Source organism: Erpetoichthys calabaricus, chromosome 3, assembly GCF_900747795.2.
Source record: "Erpetoichthys calabaricus chromosome 3, fErpCal1.3, whole genome shotgun sequence".
Lineage (NCBI taxonomy): Eukaryota > Metazoa > Chordata > Cladistia > Polypteriformes > Polypteridae > Erpetoichthys > Erpetoichthys calabaricus.
Window position 1 is genome coordinate 163692268 of NC_041396.2, and position 19741 is coordinate 163712008.

The following is a 19741-nucleotide window of genomic DNA, read 5'->3' on the forward strand; positions in this document are numbered from 1 at the left end:
CAATAGCAATGTTCAACTTACTTCGCTGCTTTCATGGCAGACACAATTCAATGCAAACACGAATAAGACACATACAATCAGACAGACTATATTGTTTTAGCGCTGAAGTAACATGCACCTTAAGTGTGCATTTTTGCTTTTTAAATTCTCGTCATATACCGTATCTTAAGTCAAGGCTTAGTAATGTGTAAAATAACTACACTTGTGCGCCCTCTACTGGACAATCGGAGCCCACCATCTAAAGTCCACATGTAATATGCTCACATGATAAAAAAAAAAAGTAACAAACTAGGAAGGATGTCACATAATTTTCAATGAATTTACAAATAAACCTCCGTACTTATGAATTATTTATATCCAGCGCCATTCTTCCATTAAAACATCTCTTGCCTTAGGAGAACTTGTAATTGCTCCAAAGTGTTGCCACAACGTCAAACGCTCTATTGCTGAAAAAAGTGCGCAGCCGCTGTTGGTCCTGATTAATAGGAAGTTACGTCAGTGTGTTGTGTGACATGCGCACACTGGTTAAGGGAGTGCAAACAGGAAATGCAGTGGCTGCTCCTATCATTGTAAAAGAAAAATAAGATTTTGTCTGCGAGATGCATTGGGAAGAAAAGTAATACGCAAAATCTAACAGAAAACCTATTTACACGGTCTTACAAATGATGCGTTTTAAGCGACACGTTACTTACTAAAGTTTTTTTGGAACAGGCAGAGTAGCAGCTTGCAGAAGAAAGGTACGGACACCTGACTCTTCTTTTTTCGTTCGAGGTTAACACGGTTGCTATGTGTATGATGCTGTACAATTTTTTGCCACACACCTCTAAGTACAAAACGTTCACAGTATCTTGCAATAGTGAAAGAAGATTAATATATTTGTGCAAAGAATTAATTTCCATGTGGAAGTCTGTTTGCATACATTGTATTTGCAGAATTGAATGTTCTACCTTGTCTCGTATGTATATCAACACTTCTGCTATAAAACACATGGAAACCGTATTTTATATTTATATTTGGCCTGACATATTTAACTAAGTGTCACAGAAATATTTATATTGTTTAACACAAGGAATAGAAGAATCTGGACCAACATGCATTTAACCATTAATCTACTTTAAAAAGAAATCAATTTGCCGCCAGTTCAGAAAGTGCACACATGGAAAGATACTGCCAGTCTCTTCTGTACTGTCGTGGAGGTATCTTTGTGGGTGTCTCTCAGATCTAATATGAGATCTCTCACAATATGTATGATATAGGGCTACTGCTCCACTGTGAATGTTGCTCATTCTTTATGATTATGGTCCACACGCTAACTAGCTATGTTATACATTTTGCTGACTGTTGGGTTAGTTTGGTTATCTGGAAAAACTGGGCACCTAGGGAATGTACATAATTGGGAAATGATTTACAGAGTACCAATTATGCTTCAAATACGATTTTCACTATCGTGTACCTCTCTTCGTCATTACTTTGCATATAAGGATTGCAGGGCCTTTTCATACGGTCGAGGTGAATTACGTTTACAGTAATGACGGCGACAAGCCTTTCGATCAAGTGTAGCTTGACTATTGCATTTTTTCCCATTAAGTTTACATGAGAATATACTTTTTCCCAGTGCATTGTGCCTTTAAATCAAGATAAATTTGTTGGTGCACGTGAAAGACCACATGCTTACTACCATTGTGGCATCGTTAGGGGGCAATGAAATGCCTAGGTGAGCAAACCACGGAGAAACACGAGGCCAAAACAAGACCAACTGCAGATTAGTTGCACTTGGTGCTGAGCGAGTTTATCTGAGCACGGAGACCGCATTTAGACCGGAGGATCATCTCCTCTAAGTACCGTACTACGCAGTCTGGGCTTAATCTGCTGACACATAAATACCCCGAATTTTTATTACTTAAATATTTAACCCATACTAATTAACTACTTTGTGTTGTTCATCATTCAATTTAACTAACGTGCCATTCAAATATAATTGTTATTAGAAACTGTTTATTTTCTTAAAACGGTAAGACACACCCAGTATTTAATTGCTTTCAATCTTGTAAACCCCTTCTTCCACACATCATCAGTATTTATTTTTTTCATTTCTGAGGACTTTGTATGTTTAACTCTTGCATAATTTATATGTTCTACACAATTAAAGTGGATTAAAGTTTGAATTATAAGCATATTTAAATGTAAAAACATTCAAAAAAGATTAAAAGAAGTAAGTATTTAATAGATGTTTATAAAGTCATATTATTAACCAACAGGGTTAAATGAAAAAAGGTAATGATGAACATATTTACAAATATTATTAACATAACTAATGATTACTGAACCTGTGTCAGAAATGTAAATGCAGTGCTTGTAAAAAGTATTTCCACTCTTGTAAGTTTTTACATTTTATTATTATACATCATTAAATCACAGTGGATTTAGTTTGGCTTTTTTGACATTGATCGACAAAAAACGACTTTAATATCAGAGTAACAAAAGTGTTCTAAATTAATTACAAATATAAAATACAAAATAATTTATTGCTTAAATATTCACTCCTTCAAGTAAGTATTTAGTAGATGCACATTTCTTTATCACTTTTGTACATCTCGACACTGCTGTTTTTCCCCATTATTCTTTGCAAAATTGCTGTAGCTTTGTCAGGTCACATGGGGACTGCCTTTTTCAAGTCCTGCCACAAATTCTCAGTTTGATCGAGATCTGGGTTCTGATTCTTCCACTCCAGGATATTAACATTGTTGTTTTTTTTAATCGTCCCTCTGTAGCTTTGTCTTTTGATTTTGGGTTGTTGTTCTGCTGGAGAGCAAATCTTCTCCTAAGGCACATGTTTCCTCTGAGATTTCCCAGAATTTTGCTGGTTCATTTACCCTCTACCCACGCAAGCTTTCTGGGGTTGGCTACAGAGAAGCATCTTCACAGCATTGATGCAGCTAAGACCATGCTTTACTCAGGTGATGGTGTGTTTTTGATAATGTGTATAGTGTTTGGCTTATGTTAGATGTGTCATTTAATCTAACTGTAGAAAAACACAATTTTTGCCTAATCAGAACACATTTTGGTCTCATTAGACCATAAAACCTCCTTCAAGCTGACTTCAGAGTTTCTTATGTGCCTTCTGGCAAACGTTAATCTGTTTCATTTTTAATAGTGGCTTTAAAATCTTGTTGTTTGTTTTTAAAGCCTTGCATGGTCTTGCTTCAAAATACATATGTGACCTCCTTCACCCCTATGTGGCAGTGAGAGCATTGAAGTCATCTGGACAACTACTCCTTGTAGTTCCAAGATCTCAACTGAAGTCTAGGGAAGACAGAACTTTCTTAGGTATTGCTAGTAGGCTTTGGAATGACCTGCCTTTCCACATCAGGTCTCCATCCTCTGTCAGGGTTTTTAAAAGTCAACTTAAGACCTGCTTGTTTTTTTCCGCCTTTCACTTTGTATAATGGGATTAAAGTGGATGTTATAATTGGTTGTTTTATTAATCTGCTTCTGTATAATTGTTTGCATTGTGTTTATTTTATTGCTTCTTTGTACGGCACTTTGGTAATTTTTCTCTTTGCCACCCATAAAACTACAGTATAATTTGCAAAACACTCAGGCAACAGTTGTATGCCCCACATGCCCCACAGTTTCGCCAGTCTGACCCACTGTAGCACCCTCCTTAGAGTTATTATAGGTCACTTGGTGGCCACCCTCACTAATTGTCTTTTTGTACAATCACTCAGATTTTGTGGACAGCCTGCCTTAGGCAGATTTACAGTTTTACCTTTTCCTTTCCATTTCTTAATGACTGATTTAACTGGACTCCAATGAATGTTCAGTGACTTATGTAATTACTTGTGTCCATCAACTGACGTACTTTTGTAATCACCTTTTCATGTAGTTACATGGGTTGTTCTATTGTCTTTATTTTGTGTATTAGATCATGATATGGATTCACCAGAAGTTGGAGCTTCCAGATACAAAAGCATTTATACTGAAACTAGGGGGCTCCGCCCCCTGCTCGCTTCGCTCGCCAACCGCTGGTGTTGGGAATGACAAAGAGCGTGATGTATGAATGAGATATAGAATAGTGTGAAGGTGTAGATGATGCAAATAGAAAGTAAACAATAAAGTGTGTGGCACAGTGTAAAGGTTTATTGGAAAATTTCTTTGTACACGCCGTTTAAGTGTAAAAGGTAATTCCAGGTCAGAACTTGTAATGTCAATGAAGATGGCTATTGTTGTGATCAGAGTCAAGTTTGTCAGAGCTTAGAAAGAGTTGTGTCTCTCCAGGAAGTAATGGAATGACTTGGGTATTTATGTTTTCCACATTAATATTTTTTGGACATAATATAGTGCGTTGTGTTAAAAGGGGCATTTGGTCTAATGAGATTGCTGTTCGAAATCTGTCTGTAACTAAGTCGTCGCAGATAAAGGCTTGAGGAATTGTAATAATATGTGGGTGAAGTCCATCTGTATTGGTGAGTGTACCATCTCCCAGTTGTAATAAGCAATTGTTATGATCTGGTTCTGGACATCGTATCTTTTTTACTAACTGTATCTTTTGAAAGCAATGCCAATTGTCTGCGTATTTTAAGGTGCACTGAACAATAGCTGAGCGCATGGCATGTGGAAGAATAGCTAAGCACTGTCTAAAATCTCCTCCTAATAAAAGTACTTTTCCTCCAAAGCGAATATTATTATTCATAAACGTTTGTAGAAGTTTATGAATGGTGTTGAGTAAGTGACTGGATGCCATTGTACATTCATCAATAATTAACATTTTTGTAAGACGGATGTCACGTGCAGTGCCACCGTTAATGTTCATAGTGGATATAGATTTGTAGGATCTAATGCAGTTGATAAAGATTTCACTGTCAGGTACATCGTTAGTTAGAAGCTTCTGTAGATATTCAGGATATGAATGTAAAGGAGGCAGTCTAATTTGACGCTTTTGACAACAACGTGTAAATGTATTACTTGTATTGCCAGTTGTTTCTTCAGGGAAGTGAACTGAATGACAGTGATTGCAAATGACATTCATTAATCTGAATGAATTTTCCTGGTGTATGTTTTGCTTGTGCTGTTTGAGAGGCGCGTTGTTGCATGTGTAGTATTTGGGATGTGTTGTTTTGGAGCTGTAATCGATTTGCCTGTGCTGTGTGAGAAGCCCGTTGTAGCCTTCCTTGCCATTAACGTATGTCTGAGACGGGAGGTGTTTCGTTTTGAATCCGTGCCTGTTGCGATGCAGCACTTTGATTGATAGATTGCGTCATGTGGATCTAGGATGTAGATTTGTGCATATTTGCGTTGTTGATTTGTTTCAGGGTGCAATGTTCCAATGCGATGCAGTATTTGTGCACATATGCGAAAGCAGTATGGGCCATTGCCTTTTGGTGGCCTGATATTTACTCCGGTATATGCAAAAGCAAATGAACTATTGTAGGATCTAATGCAGTTCATAAAGTTTTTACTTTTAGGTACATCGTTAGTTAGAAGCTTTAGTTGAGCTTTGCGTTTTTGGAGCCGAGACATTTTTTCTTCTAGAAATATGGATAAGTAATAAGGAGTATTGCACTCACTGTTAATATGGAGCCTTTTCTGCGGTTGAACGGTTAATAGTGCCTTATTGTAATGAGATCCACCTATGCTGCATAGTGTGAATTGTGTTTGGTCCCATTATCCGAGTGGTATCGTTTTGTACCTGTGATCGTGAATTCATGACTTGTTTCTTGAGCGTGAGAAATATGGATAAGTACTAAGGAGGATCGCACTCACTGTTAATATGGAGCCTTTTCTGCGGTTGAACGGTTAATAGTGCCTCATTGTAATGAGATCTACCTATGCTGCATATTGTGAACGTGTTGAGATGATGTATGTTTAATACGGACGGTTCATTTAGAAATGGGGCTTTGTGTGTCATTTGTTATTTATGTTACTGTGGTCGTGTGTCTGAATCGTCGTTTTTGTGTACGTTTCGTGTGCTATGTCCGTAGTCTGTCCCGTTTCGTGTCCAATGGGCTTTATGTGGTGCTCGCGGCTTCTTTTTTTTTGTGTGGTTGTGGCTTGTTGAATCCTCCTCTTTGTGTGCGTCCCGTTTCGTGTGCAATGGGATTAAATCCTCCTCTTTGTGTGTGTCCCGTCCGTTGCTTGTGTGTGTGTGTGTGTGGGGGGGGGGGTTTGCGGGCTCTTTTTTTTTGTGTGCCAGGGGCTTGTTCAATCGTCCTCTTTGTGTGTGTCCCGTCCGTTGCTTGTGGGGGGGGGGGTGTTTTGCTCGTGCGGCGCTGTGTGCGTCGCCTGCGTTTGGCTCCTTTTTTTCTGTGCTCACTCCTTTTTTCTGTGGTCTTGTCCGCCTCTCGCGGCGCCTCATTTCTTGGGGCGCCTGCGCAGTACGTCTTTTTGCGGCTACGGCCCATGGCCGGATGTCCCTGCGTCCATCCAGTTTAGCATTCTCGGTTAGTAATATGGATCAGTTGAAACCCCTTGACTACAAACAGGTGATCCCCATTTAGCTAACGGTGTGTTTCATGTTAAAGGCAGTGAATACTTACCCAGCTATATTTTTGTGTTTTGTATTTGTAATTCATTTAGACCACTTTACAGAGATTTGTTTTCACTTGATTTTTTTTCTGTTGATCAGTGTCAAAAAAGCCAAATTAAATCCACTGTGGTTCAATATTGTGCATCAGTAGAATGTAAAAACTCCCAAGGCCATAAATGGTTTTTGTATTTTTTTTTTTTTTTTTTTTTTTTTTTTTACATAATATGCATTTCAGTGGTAAATTGATTTTCTGATGCACATTTTTTTCTCCATTTTCCTCAGTGGTTAAGATGTTTGGTCTCAGAACAAAGGTGGAAAAAGTGAAACGGAGGCTCAAAGTGGATCACCTAAGAGAAGTCTGGCGTCAGTATCCAGTTTTCTGTTTTATTTTAGTATTTCTTATGCTGTCTACAGTTCTTCTGAACAGGTATGCATTTAATTATGTGGATGTCTTTGGTATAAAGTAGATTAACTGAAAACTTAACACACATTTTACCACATCATATGAGTTTTGCAGTACACGTTGAAATCCATGGACAAAGCTATTTTCATAGGCATTCTCCTTTTGTATGTGCATTTAGGTTAGGGTTTTTATGTAAATTGTCAATTCTTCTTTTAAAGCTTGGTTATTTAGGTTAAACTTATGGTCAGGTCTTTTACACTTATCAAACAATTAAATTTTACATTGATTAAATAATTAAATACAAGTAGAAGTGTCAATGAAAGCAGGCCTTTCATCCAACATGGCTGAACAATTTCACTTTACCTAGTGAAAGACAACACAGAAACATGATTCAATGTTCTTAGCGGTTGTTCTTTTACCTATTCTGTTGGTGTCTGTTTCAATACATTTTGAATATTGATGTTAAGCATAGGTCTAAGAAGCTGGCATCAACTTATAGCCATCATTACTTGAATGCTTCCTTCATATTCTTTCTCTCTGTCTTGTTCTCTGTATACTTTGGCTGTACCGATTGTAATTCACAATAGGATCCTCACACAATAACTGGTTGTTTTCTCTTACTAGATGAGGGATGAGTATTTAGAATCTTTTAATATTAGGATATTCTGATTTGGAAGAAAATTAATTTTAAATAATTAAAAAAAAATAGAGTGCTATGTCATATCATATAGTAAAAATTAATTTAAGTTTTATCTCATTGTCAATTTATGATGATCTTTGTAAAAACAGAAAACTAGTTTAGTGAATAGGTTGGTTATAGCATTTACATTTTAGGAAGTCCTGCATTTCCTGTTATCACAACAACAAGACTCTTCAGTAAATGGCTTAACGAAAAGCAATGATAAGTGTAGCTTTATTATTATTATTGTTATTGTTGTTATTACTGTTGGTGACATGGAGAGTGGATTCAGCCTTTGACCTGTTTACAGTCTTGTCAGGAGTTTGCATCAAATTAGCCAAAAAATAAGGTTTGAATATTCCAAATTAAAAATAAGTAAATATTAAAATATTTTCAAACTTGCGTTAAGGATTCCTGGTATTAAATGGTCATTTCCACTGGACTAGCTATTGAGACGTTCCAACATCATCTTTATGAATTGAACTGAAGTGTGAAGTGTGTTGTGCTACTGTTGTGTGAGAGTTAATTAAAATACAAAATTTGCTCCTAAAAACCTTTTTGGTTGCCACTAAGGAGCTGTTTTAATCTTTTCTTCTATTCAGAAGGTTTATTTATTTATTAATTTATTTATTTTTACCTACACTGGAGCAAAAATACCAGAGTTTTTGGAGAAGTGTTTGTAAAGTCATTTCTTACTTGTGTTTGTTCTGGTTACATGTATTCAAAGCTAGCATTGGCGAGGCAGAGCAGAAAGCTGTTGCTGAATCCAGCAAATCTGTAAGTAAATAGCTGTCATTGTTGTGTCAAATAATTTAAAATAACAGCAGTTCCATAGCGGGAAGAAGGTAAAGGCATATAAAGAATATTTAGATAGAATATCATTTATCTCTCGATCATAGTAACGAATTAGCTCTAGTTGAACATGAGGACATATACATTCATTCCTTAGGAAAAAAAGTGTTTAATTAAAGGTACATGGCTAACTTCAAAGCAATAAACAGTCTGTGCCGTACATAAACAGGCCACTTGCCTCTATAACCGGAAGAAATTTTGATCAGTCTTGAGGAACTAAACAGCATTTCTGTAATATTTAAAAACATTTTAAAGTCCCTCCATTTCAAAGATCCCAAAATACAGTGGGAAAAGAATCTCTCACTCAAAATCTCAGAAAATAAATGAAAGGTAGCAATGCGCAGAATTCACTTGAGCTCCATATGCGCAAAGCATACAATTATTCAACTTAAAATTATATATCGAGCACACCTCTCTCGTTTAAAATTGTCTAAAATGTTTCCTGGGCAAAATCCAACCTGCGAACGTTGCAATCAAGTTCCAGCCTCACTGGGCCATATGTTTTAGCCGCACACCAAATGAACATAATTTTGGACAAAAATTTTTAAATGCCTCTCGGACAGCCTGGGTGTCACAATCCCTCCTAATCCACTAACAGCTGTGTTTGGTGTACTTCCAGCTGGGCTCAAAAGTGGAGAAGGACAAACAAATTGTAATTGCCTTTACTACACTGTTGGCACATAGACTTATCTTGCTCAACTGAAAGAATGCTAATTCACCCCATTTAAGTCAGTGGATAACTGATGTTATATATTATCTAAAATTGGAAAAAATCAAATTCTCACTTGGAGCATCTGTAAACTTTTTCAAAACCTGGCATGATCTAATAAATAACATTTTAGAATAAGCATTTAAATTGAGGAAGTGGGTTCTCTCCCCTCTTTTTCTATTCTATCTATTTTTATTTACTTATTTACATATTTTTACTATTATTAAAATGCTACTCTGCTGACCTAGCTCTCTTTCTAATGGGTGGGGGTAGATTTGTTTCAAACCAGTTTTGTTAAACTTGACTTGCATATGTGGAATGTTTTTTTGATTTTAATAAAATAAAATATATATATATATATATATATATATATATATATATATATATATATATATATATATATATATATATATATATATAAAAAAGGAAGTAGGGTGTAAGACGTTTTATTTGATGGAGCTAGCGCATTTAAGAAGGTGACAGTGTAAAGGTTCGTTAATAGGAAGGAATACAAACAGTGTAAATGGAGAGCTTCAAAGTAAGGAAGTAATACTAGGGGGGGGGGGGGCAAAGTTAAGAAAACAGACAGAAATAAACTAGAGGTTAATAACTTTAAAGAAAGACATACAGTAGGCAGTCAAGGGGGGTAATATTAACAGGAGCTTAAGAGGCCAGAAGGTGTAAATAACTGAAGTAGATCTTTATTCTATTAATTTGTTAATTTTAATTATTATAAATCATTTAAATAACAAAAAATGAAGCAGTTTAGTAATCCAAACCCAAATTTAAAAAATTTTGGTCAGTGCAATGCAAGTTGGATATTGGACTTTTTAAAGGATGGCAGGAGTTGCCAGGTGATCCTGTACCTTGAGCTATGGGTTGCTGAACTGGAGGAGGAGTTGGCTAGGTTGCGTTGTAGAAGAGAATTAGCTGACTTGGCCCAGGTATCCTTTAGAGAGAAAGTGTGCACCCCTGTGGCAGTGTGGGAGGTGACTACAGACCAGTTGATAGTCACAAGGTGCATGGCAAAGAGTGCTCCCTGTCCTGGGGGCATCAGCCCCAGAATTGGAAGTGTCAAACTGTTTTCAGGTCTGAATGGAGCAAGACAGTATCTCTGAAGATTCTGAGGTAGTAGACAAGCATGAACAGCCTCAATGGGCCACTTCAAAACCAGTCCCCAGAAAGTGAGAGCTTTTAATAATGGGGGATTCAGTCATTAGCATGATTGAAGTGCAAGTTTGCTCCAGGAACAAAAGGTCTCACACAGGGTGTTGCCTTTTAGTTCCACATCTAGGAGACCTCCCTGGAAGGGTTGATAGGCTCTTGGCCACAGCAGGGCTGGATCCATTTGTCATACATAAGGGTAGTCTGTCAGTTCTGCAATCCAAATTTAAAGATTTAGGTGCTAGACTCAGGAATAGAACTGAGAGTCTTCTCAGTCATCTTATAAGTTCTTCCTTTACCACTTGCCAGTCGAGGTAAAATTGAGGAGATTAAAAGGCTTAACATGTAGCTCAAATCATGGTGAATGATGGAAGGGTAAATGTTTATGGAGCACTGGGAATACTCTTGGAATAAATGGGACTAGTTTTACCTTGAAGGGTTACATTTGAAACTGGAGAGGCACCAATGTTGGGTAAGCATATGAGTAGGTTAGTCAAGGATTGTTTAAACGACGGTTTGCGGGGGTATCAGGGCGGGGTTGGGGGTGCTTGTTGTTGGTGGGGGCGTTGACAGGGAGTTTAGGACAGGCCAAGTTTAGAACTATACATGAAGAGATGAATAATAGTGTAAAAACAAATATCCATAGTAAAGTAAATTCTAACCCAAATTTTAAGTGCAAATATTAAATAAGTAACACATTAAAATAACTCCTTAATGTTGGAAGTATCAAAAATAAAACTAGTGAGTTACATATTTTGCAATAAGAATAGAGAGAACAGAAAAGGAGAGGGGGTTGCCATTTATGTAAAGCAGAATTTAAATACATGTATTCTGCAGTTGGATGATGAGCCCCATTTCAGTGAGGACATCTGTATTCGTCTGGAAAGCATTAGGGAAAAAGGCCTTATTTTAGGAGTGTGTTGTAGACCACCCAATGACAGTAATTTCAGTGCACATCTTTTCAGTTATATTAAAAAAAGGCATATTTGCAGGTGGATATTATAGTCATGGAGGACTTTAACTACTAGAATATTAACTGGGTTAACTTACTGAATAGTTGAGTACAGGATCAGTAGGTTAGTTTGTAGGTGTAATCAGTGACTATTTTTTTTAGCACAATATGTTAATGCACCAATGTGGGGCAAAGCACATTTAGATACAGTATATTGTAAAAGTCAAGTTCAAATAGCGGATGTAGAGGTGATTGAACCACTAGGTCAAGTGAAAATAATGTAATACAATTTTCAGTGTTTTGGCAGAGTGCGGATGCAAAGACTAAAGCTGTTAAGTTTAACTTTGGTACTGTAACTTTTGAACAGATGTAGCAAAGTATAACAGGGTTTAATTGGGATAAGCTTAATAAATTTGGAGGCAGTCAAGGAGCAGTGAAACAGGTTTAAGAATTTTTTGTACATAATGCAGGACAGGTGCATTACAAAGTTAGGAATTAGTAGAAAATTAAAAAAAAAAATCTCCACAGTGGGTAAGTAAAGAGATGAAAAAGAATCTGCAAAGGAAAAAAAAAACAGCTGTGTAAGGTGTGTAAGACTAACAACTTCAGTCCTAATTGTAGGGTGTATTGAGGACAACCATTACAATATTAGGGAAGATAAAATGCAGATAGAGATGAATGTTGCACATAAGGCCTAAGAAGAGATTTATTTAGTATTTTCATAGTAAAAGAAGACTTAACACTAGAATTACCAGAGTCTACGAAAAAACTCGTAGATCTGGCACACCTTAAAACCGTTCTCACCTCTCTTTTGTCTTCTAAATGTGCCGATCAAGACGAGCCAGCAAGCAGTCGGCTATTCCATCCCCCACCGTCGCAGAACGTTCACTAAGTTTTCCCAGCTCATGCCTTGTTTGATTATCTGGAAGTGACTGAACTGCTAGAGTTTTAGAGTGGAAATAATAGATCGTTATTTGGAACACACGCATTTCATGTGTGTTCCATTTCTACAGTAATCTGTGTAAACGCATTTTTAAAACAGAAACATTTTTCATATTTTAGTAGTAAATGACAAAATATAGGCATAAACTATATAATATACGAAGCCTGAAGGCCAAAGATCAAGTAAACACTTTCACAAAAGATTGAAGAAAAACAATAGTTTCCGTAGAGTAATGGTAAGATTTGCTGACTTGTAATCAAGCATCCCCGGTTCGATCCCGACTCACTCCTATAGATAGATAGATAGATAGATAGATACTTTATTAATCCCAATGTAATGAGCTGCTCTTATTGTTAATATTATACAGTACACACATACACATGGTTTGCGTCTGTAACACACGGTGTACATTTATAGGACTTGTAAAAGTTACCGTTTTTTTTTTTTTTCACTTTTATTCTCTCTAAATCACGATCACGATACATACTAAGTCGGGATAGTTGACACAGACTGATCAGCCAATCAGTGCGCAGCAGGCCTGTTGCGCCTTAGAGACCCGAGTTCGATTCCCCGCTGGAAAGAAAGTGTTATTTTTTTTCTTTTTAACAATAACAGCAGCTCTCTACTCAAAACGTTAAACTTGAGAAGCTGCTAGCATTGAACCCAGAAGCTCTTGATTGGGAGTCAGCAGTTGTGTGTGGGAACTGTTAACATTTGAATCTGATGATTGTATATAAAACCGTGTCAGAACTTGTACCCGAACGAGACTGGGAAAACTGTGGACGTGGATGTGAGTGGTGTGTATTATTGAGAATGACTGTTGTGAAGCCTGAAGTCCAAATATCAAATAAACACTTTCACAAAATGTACAAGTATAACAGAACAAGTGCGCTTTTATTCAAGAATATAACTGAAGAAAAAAGAAAGCAGGTTGCGGTAAGTGGTTGATGCAACAGCTTGCATGGTGCAATGCTAAGAACTGCTGACTCCCAATCAAGAGCTTCTGGGTTCGATGCTGGCAGCTTCTCAAGTTTGCCGTTTTGAGTAGAGAGCTGCTATTATTGTTAATATTATACAATAAAAACATACATTTGATTTACGTCTGTAACAACCGCTGTAAATTTATAGTGCTTGTCAAAGTTAGCGTTCACGCTCGCCCCGATCTGACACTGCTGTTTTCAAATAAAGACGCGCTATAACAGAGGTGAACTCAGATCGGAGAAAACAGGAGCCCTCCCCGCAAGAAATGTCGACTCACATAAAAGAACAACGCAGCTGCACCAGGCGTAAAGGCAAAAGTCCGGCGTCATCCTGCCAATCACCTGTCCTTCAAAGAAACAGCACGGCTTACAGAGCTCTCCAACGCTACACCGTCCAGATCTAAACACTAGCGTGGTGTATGTGCCCAAAAAAAGTCTAACTGCATTCTCGTACCATTGCTCGTGTACTAAAGTGTCAGCAGGTATTTTTCGTGGCATTACACGTGTAATTTGTGAGCATGCCCTTGACGATCAAACAGAGGAAGCTGTGCAGTATACTTGTGACTTTATGCTGTAGGAAGATAAGCAAATAAAATAAAACTAGTAAAACTAAAAAAAGATGCTAACTTTGTACTATACATTTACAGCGGCTGTTACAGTCGCAAATCAAATGTATGCTTTCATTGTATAATATTAATAATAAGAACAGCTCACTATTCAAAACGTTTATTTTGGAAGACGTTAAGACTGGAACACAGAACCTTATGAGTTGGAGTCAGCATCTCTAACCAGTATAATAATAATAATAATAATAATAATTCATTACATTTATATAGCGCTTTTCTCAGTACTCAAAGCGCTATCCACACAGGGAGGAACCGGGATGTGAACCCACAATCTTCCACAGTCTCCTTACTACAAAGCAGCAGCACTACCACGTTGCCACCTGTGTATACTACCCAAGAAGGCAGGACTGCAAGCAGCACTAACCTGGTTACTTTTTCCTTTGGTTATAGCCTTAGAAAAAAGCGCATTTGTTCTGTTATACTTTAATCTTTTGTGAAAGTGTATAAAGATATTTGGAATTCAGGCTTCACACATTATACACTTCATGCCTACATTTTGTCAATTATTACTAAAACATGAAAAACGTTTCTGTTTTAACGATATGCTTACTGTGCATAGATTGTTGTAGATACGGAACACACATGAAATGCAAGTGTTCCAAATAACGATACAGTATTTATAAAAGGTGTCATTTTGCATGACTTCTCACTCTATACAGCTTTAACCCTTTAACCGCCAACTCCCTAAATATTCCCCACGCCAGGCGAAATCTGAACAATTTTAGTTTTTTTACTTTTTTACATTTTTTTTACATTTTTTACATTTATTCAAGAAGTATTGACCACTAAATGTTGTGCAAGTTCTAGAAATGGGCAAACACATAATAAAACACAAAATGTACCTTTTCTCAGGCTTCCACAACAATAAACTTTCATCAACTGTAACTGACGGTCCTGGCATGTAGGGCAACTGAAATGCTTCAAATAAATGGTCAATCAAAGGATGTAGCTTGAACAAGCGGTCGCGGTTTGGATCTTTCTTATCTGGCTCATTTCTGTTGTCATTCAAATGAAAGAATTTCAGCAGCAAAGAGAATCGGTTACGTGTCTCAATAAACTGTGCTGCATACAGATTTGTCTGATGAGCAAAATGTCTGATCAAATCAGGTGACACAAACAGCTCATAAAACTGCTCAGCAGTGTAATTGTTTACATCAACAGTAAAGCCACACGTTGCCTCAAACGGATGCAGAAAAGGTAGTTCACCTCGGGCAGCAGTCCAGTTGAGATTCTGGGGATACACCCACTCATCGCCGTCACCCGATGCACCGTCATTCACAGTATCATGCAGCGCACGTTGCTGATCATCATTGTCGCTAAAATCTTCTTCAGAACTGCTACAATCATGATCAGAATTATTGTCCAAAATCGCCTGCAAAACCTCACTTGAAGTCAGTTTACGTTTTGCCATATTCACAGCTTTCACTTTCGAATCACATCACGTGATTGGCCAATACAAGCGCAGAGTTGTCGAAATACAACGTAGTAATAATACCCACGCCTAACTGTCAGTTATACTACGCGCCAGGCATTCATATAACCACGGGCAAATGTGCCGGATAATTCCGGCAGTAAGGCGTCAGCATTAAAGCTACGATGCCGGATATATCCGGCAGAGGGCGGTTAAGGGGTTAAGCAACTGACAAGTAGGTAAGCAGACTTGAGCTGAGAAAACTGTGTGCCGGTGGGGGGATGTGATAGCAGACTGCTTGCTGTTTGCTGCTTATCAACACATTTAAAGGACAAAAGACGCTGATGGAGAATTGTGAAGCGTTTTAAGGTGGGACGGATCTACAAGTTTTTTCGTAGGCTCTGGTAATTCTAGTTTTAAGGAGTAGGTGAATAGTATCAGGATTTAGTAAAGGGGGATTAAAATAAATAGAAAGTAAAATGGTAAATGCTCATAAGTTTGCATTTTTCTGAGGTCTTCATATGTGAGGAAGTTGATAACCTCTCAGCGGTAATAGTGACTACTAAGGAGGTACTGAGCGATTTGGAAATTGTATAAGGAGAAGTAGTGCTCAGATTAAATAGGCTGAAATCAAACAAAACTCCAGGACCAGATAATGTTTATACTTTAGTGCTTAAGGAAGTTAGTGAGTACATATATAATAAACTCTTGACGCATATTTTTTGGAATGCATTGTGTATGGGGGATATTCCAAAGGACTGGAAAATGGCAAATATTATCCCATTATATAAAAAGGATGACCTGGCGGATCCAAGTAACTTCAGGCTAATAAGCTTAACATGCATCACAGGTAAATTAATCGAAGGAATTAATAAGGATTAGATTGAGCAACACATGGCAAGAACACTGAACAGTCAGCATGAGTTCAGATGAAGTAGATCATGTTTTACTAATATGCTAGAATTCCTTGAGGAAGCAACAAAAGGATATGATCAGAGTGGATATGATATTATTTATCTTGACCTGCAAAAAGCATTTGGTAAGGTCCTGTGTGAGAGGTTGGCCTGCAAACTAAAAGAAGTGGGAGTTCAGGGTGTATTGTTTAGGTGGGTACAGGATTGGCTAAAACACAGATAACAGAGGGTGATGGTGAGAGAATCTTTATCAGAACTGAGTGAAGTTAAGAGTGGTGTCTGACAAGGTTCAGTGCTTGGGAAGGTACTATTTTTAATATACAGTGGTACCTTGATTTACGAGTGTCACAACTAACGAGTTTTTTGAGATACCAGTGATCTCTCGGCCGATTTTTTGCTTTGAGTTGAGAGCTAAAATTCGGGTTACGAGCCAGCTTCAGATACCCCACCGCTAGTTCGCACAGCGAACGCCACAGTGAACACCGCAATATCCGCCCAGCATCCCGTGTCTCACTCGTTCACTTTAAGCAGTTAGCTCGCAGTGGAAGCATCAGTTTTGTGCTTGCATTTGTGCTTGCAGTTATTTTGCAAAACTTCGTTTTTCCAGCGATGTGTCCGAAGAAAGTGAGTGCGAAGGACAGTGCTGAGAAGAAGAAGCGGATGATGTGCATTGAATTAATGAAAAAAATTATCGAAAAAAACATGAACAAGGTGTGCATGTAGTCGACTTGGCGAAGCAGTACGAGCGTAGCACTTTTACAGTCTGCACCATACTGAAGCAGAAGGAGTCGATAAAGGCTATAACACCAGCCAAAGGCATTAAAATGATTTCTAAACAGCGGACACCTGTCCATTAAAATATGGAGAAACTGCTGATGGTGTGGTTGACAGAGAAGCAGCTCGCAGGAAATACCGTGACGGAGGCTATAATCTGTGAGAAGGCACAAGCTGTTTACGCTGATTTGCTGCAGCAGACCCCTGGCATTTTGACGGATGAGGCATCGGGCGAGCTGTTTAAAGCCAGTCGGGGCTGGTTCAAGAATTTTAAAAATAGGACCGGCATTCACTCCATTGTCAGGCATGGTGAGGCAGCGAGCGCAGATATGAAGGCAGCTGAGGATTACCTCAAAACTTTTGCTGGAATTATAGCAGCTGAAGGATACATCCCCCAGCAATTCTTCAACTGTGACGAGACAGGACTCTTCTGGAAGAAGATGCCATGGAGTGACGTATATAACGGCAGAGGAGAAGAGGATGCCATGCCACAAATCCATGAAGGATAGGCTAACCCTCGCACTGTGCACCAATGCGAGCGGCAACTGCAAGATTAAACGGCTGCTCGTTTATCATTCGGAAAACCCCAGAGCCTTTAAGTCACAAAAGAAAACCCCTGCAGATGAAAGTGAGGAAGGCGTGTCGAAAAGGGCAAAAATCAGCGAATAAGATTCAGTTATTCAGTTCAGCCTTTCTTCTCCACCCCCGTTAGCATCTTCAAGTTGTCTGATCTCCAAGGTAAATGCTGTACATTATACTTAATAAAACTAGTTTATTGCAGGTCATTCCATTGTATTGTGTTTTTATTCAGTATTCGGTATTTATAAGTACATTTTTCTTATTTAAAAACGTGACAAAAAAATTGCGGTGTTTTTTGGGGATCTGGAACGGATTAATGGCATTTCAATTAATTTCAATGGGGAAAATTGATTTGACATACGAGTAATTTGAGTTACGAGCTCCAACACGGAACAAATTAAACTCGTAAGTCAAGGCAACACTGTATATAAATGATTTGGGTAGGAATGTAAGTAACAAGAAGGTTAAGTTTGCAAATGATACCAAGCTAGGAGGATTGGCAGATAATCTAGAATTTGTTTAATAGTTACAGAGGGACTTGGACAACATACAGCTTGGGGAGAACGATTTAAGATCAGGAGGAATGCGGATTCGTTAGTAAGGCTGCGACAGGGTGAGAATAGCGAGTGAAGTAAAAGTGCAGGCGGGAGGCAGACTTGTTGAAAGAGGAGTTTGTGGTCGAGTGAAGTTGCCACTGGAACTGTTGGGGCGCCAAACTGGTTGTCCCCATTTATTTCTCACAAGAAATACTTTTTTATGGGAACCAAAAGTTAAGGCCAAAGGAAAGGTCTCAAATATTGCCGTCAGGCTAGATAGCCATGGAGTAAGATCTCTGTCAAAAATAACTTGTAATATTTTATGAGAAGTTTAAATTTTACACATTTACACATTACAAATTTTACACGCTTCTGAAAATTATACTAGCTATCCTGAAAATTACGCTTGCTTCTGAAAATTGCGAGTACAGTTCTCAAGCGTGCACAGGTGGGGTTAGGATTTCAATCCCGCCCATATAACGTTATCTGCATTTGTATAGTTAGATGCAGGTGGCTTGGAGCGTTTCATGAGCTGATGATTTTGGGAGGAAAATGCGGAAGAGCTTTGGCAGATTTGGCAGCTCTCACAGCAGAGGCAAATAGGATGGGATGGGGGCACATCTAACTATTCAAACACAGATAATGTTCCTTGGGTGGGTCTGAAATCCTAATCCCAACTGTGTATGTGCATGTTCCTCTGAGCTCTGTTGAGAAAAAAAAAAAAAAAAACCAGCCTCTGTGTCTGCCCCATGCCGTTACCCGCAATGAAGACCTTCTTGAAGCATGACAGTTTGTTCACACTTGAGAATTGTAGTCATGATTTTGTGAAGCACAGGCATAATTTTGAGAAGTACAAGTGTAATTCACACATGTGAAATGTAAATTTGTGGTAAATTATTACAAGGTAGTTTTGATAGTGATCTCATTCTATAGAGAGTGTTCTCTTCAGGTAACGTCTTCTCCCATAAGCAGCCGGATTTATAGCATGGTGACCCGAAGAGGCAGAGTCAATTTCCCTCATCGTACATCTTCTCTGAGTTGCGGTGGGAATAAGAGAGGAAAATGTTAGTGCAAGCGTCCCCATCTACCTGAAATGATATTACATACCTGAGAGGAGCCCGGAGAATGGTCCACAGATGTGCATGCTTGACAGCTTTTTTTTTTTATTATTATTATTTTTGATGTGTCCAACTGGTAGTGGCAAGGTACTGTTTTTATCATGGCATTCAAGATAAAATGCCAGTCAGCACCTCTGGACTCACCAAGAAAAACTGAATTGTCAAAGTATCAAGTCAGGGTCTGCACAATCTGTCTACTTTATTTTTATTATTATTATTGTGTAAACATTTTATTCAGCTTGCCCTCTCTGTTTGTCAGGGTCAAATTTTGCAATCAATTTTTTACCCACTTTTACCAAAACGATTTCTTTCAAACTTTGAATGTGTGCTGATCTCCGGTGTCAAAGCAATATTTTATCCGTTTTGACCCAGGATGTGTATGTTAATTACATCAAATTTAAATTTCTCATTTCCTTATATTATACTTTCAGCCAATACACGCACAAACACACACACACACACACACATTCACATACACATACAGTTAGGTCCATAAATATTTGGACAGAGACAACTTTTTTCTAATTTTGGTTCTGTACATTACCACAATGAATTTTAAATGAAACAACTCAGAT

General features: G+C 38.1%; 1 protein-coding gene across 4 annotated transcripts in view; it reads left to right on the forward strand.

Annotated features, from left to right (window-relative positions):
* The first annotated feature begins 501 nt into the window (after positions 1-501).
* snx14 (sorting nexin 14) overlaps positions 502-19741 on the forward strand; it is a 187031-nt gene continuing 167791 nt past the window's right edge. For 2 of the 4 annotated variants that reach the window (XM_051925277.1, XM_051925278.1), the window contains exons 1-2: positions 502-737; positions 6809-6953. In XM_051925277.1, coding sequence (XP_051781237.1) covers positions 6817-6953 — 137 coding nt within the window. In that variant the 5' untranslated portion in view covers positions 502-737; positions 6809-6816. The remainder of the gene's footprint in view (positions 738-6808; positions 6954-19741) is intronic. The other 2 variants (XM_028797482.2, XM_051925279.1) reach the window with 1 other exon arrangement.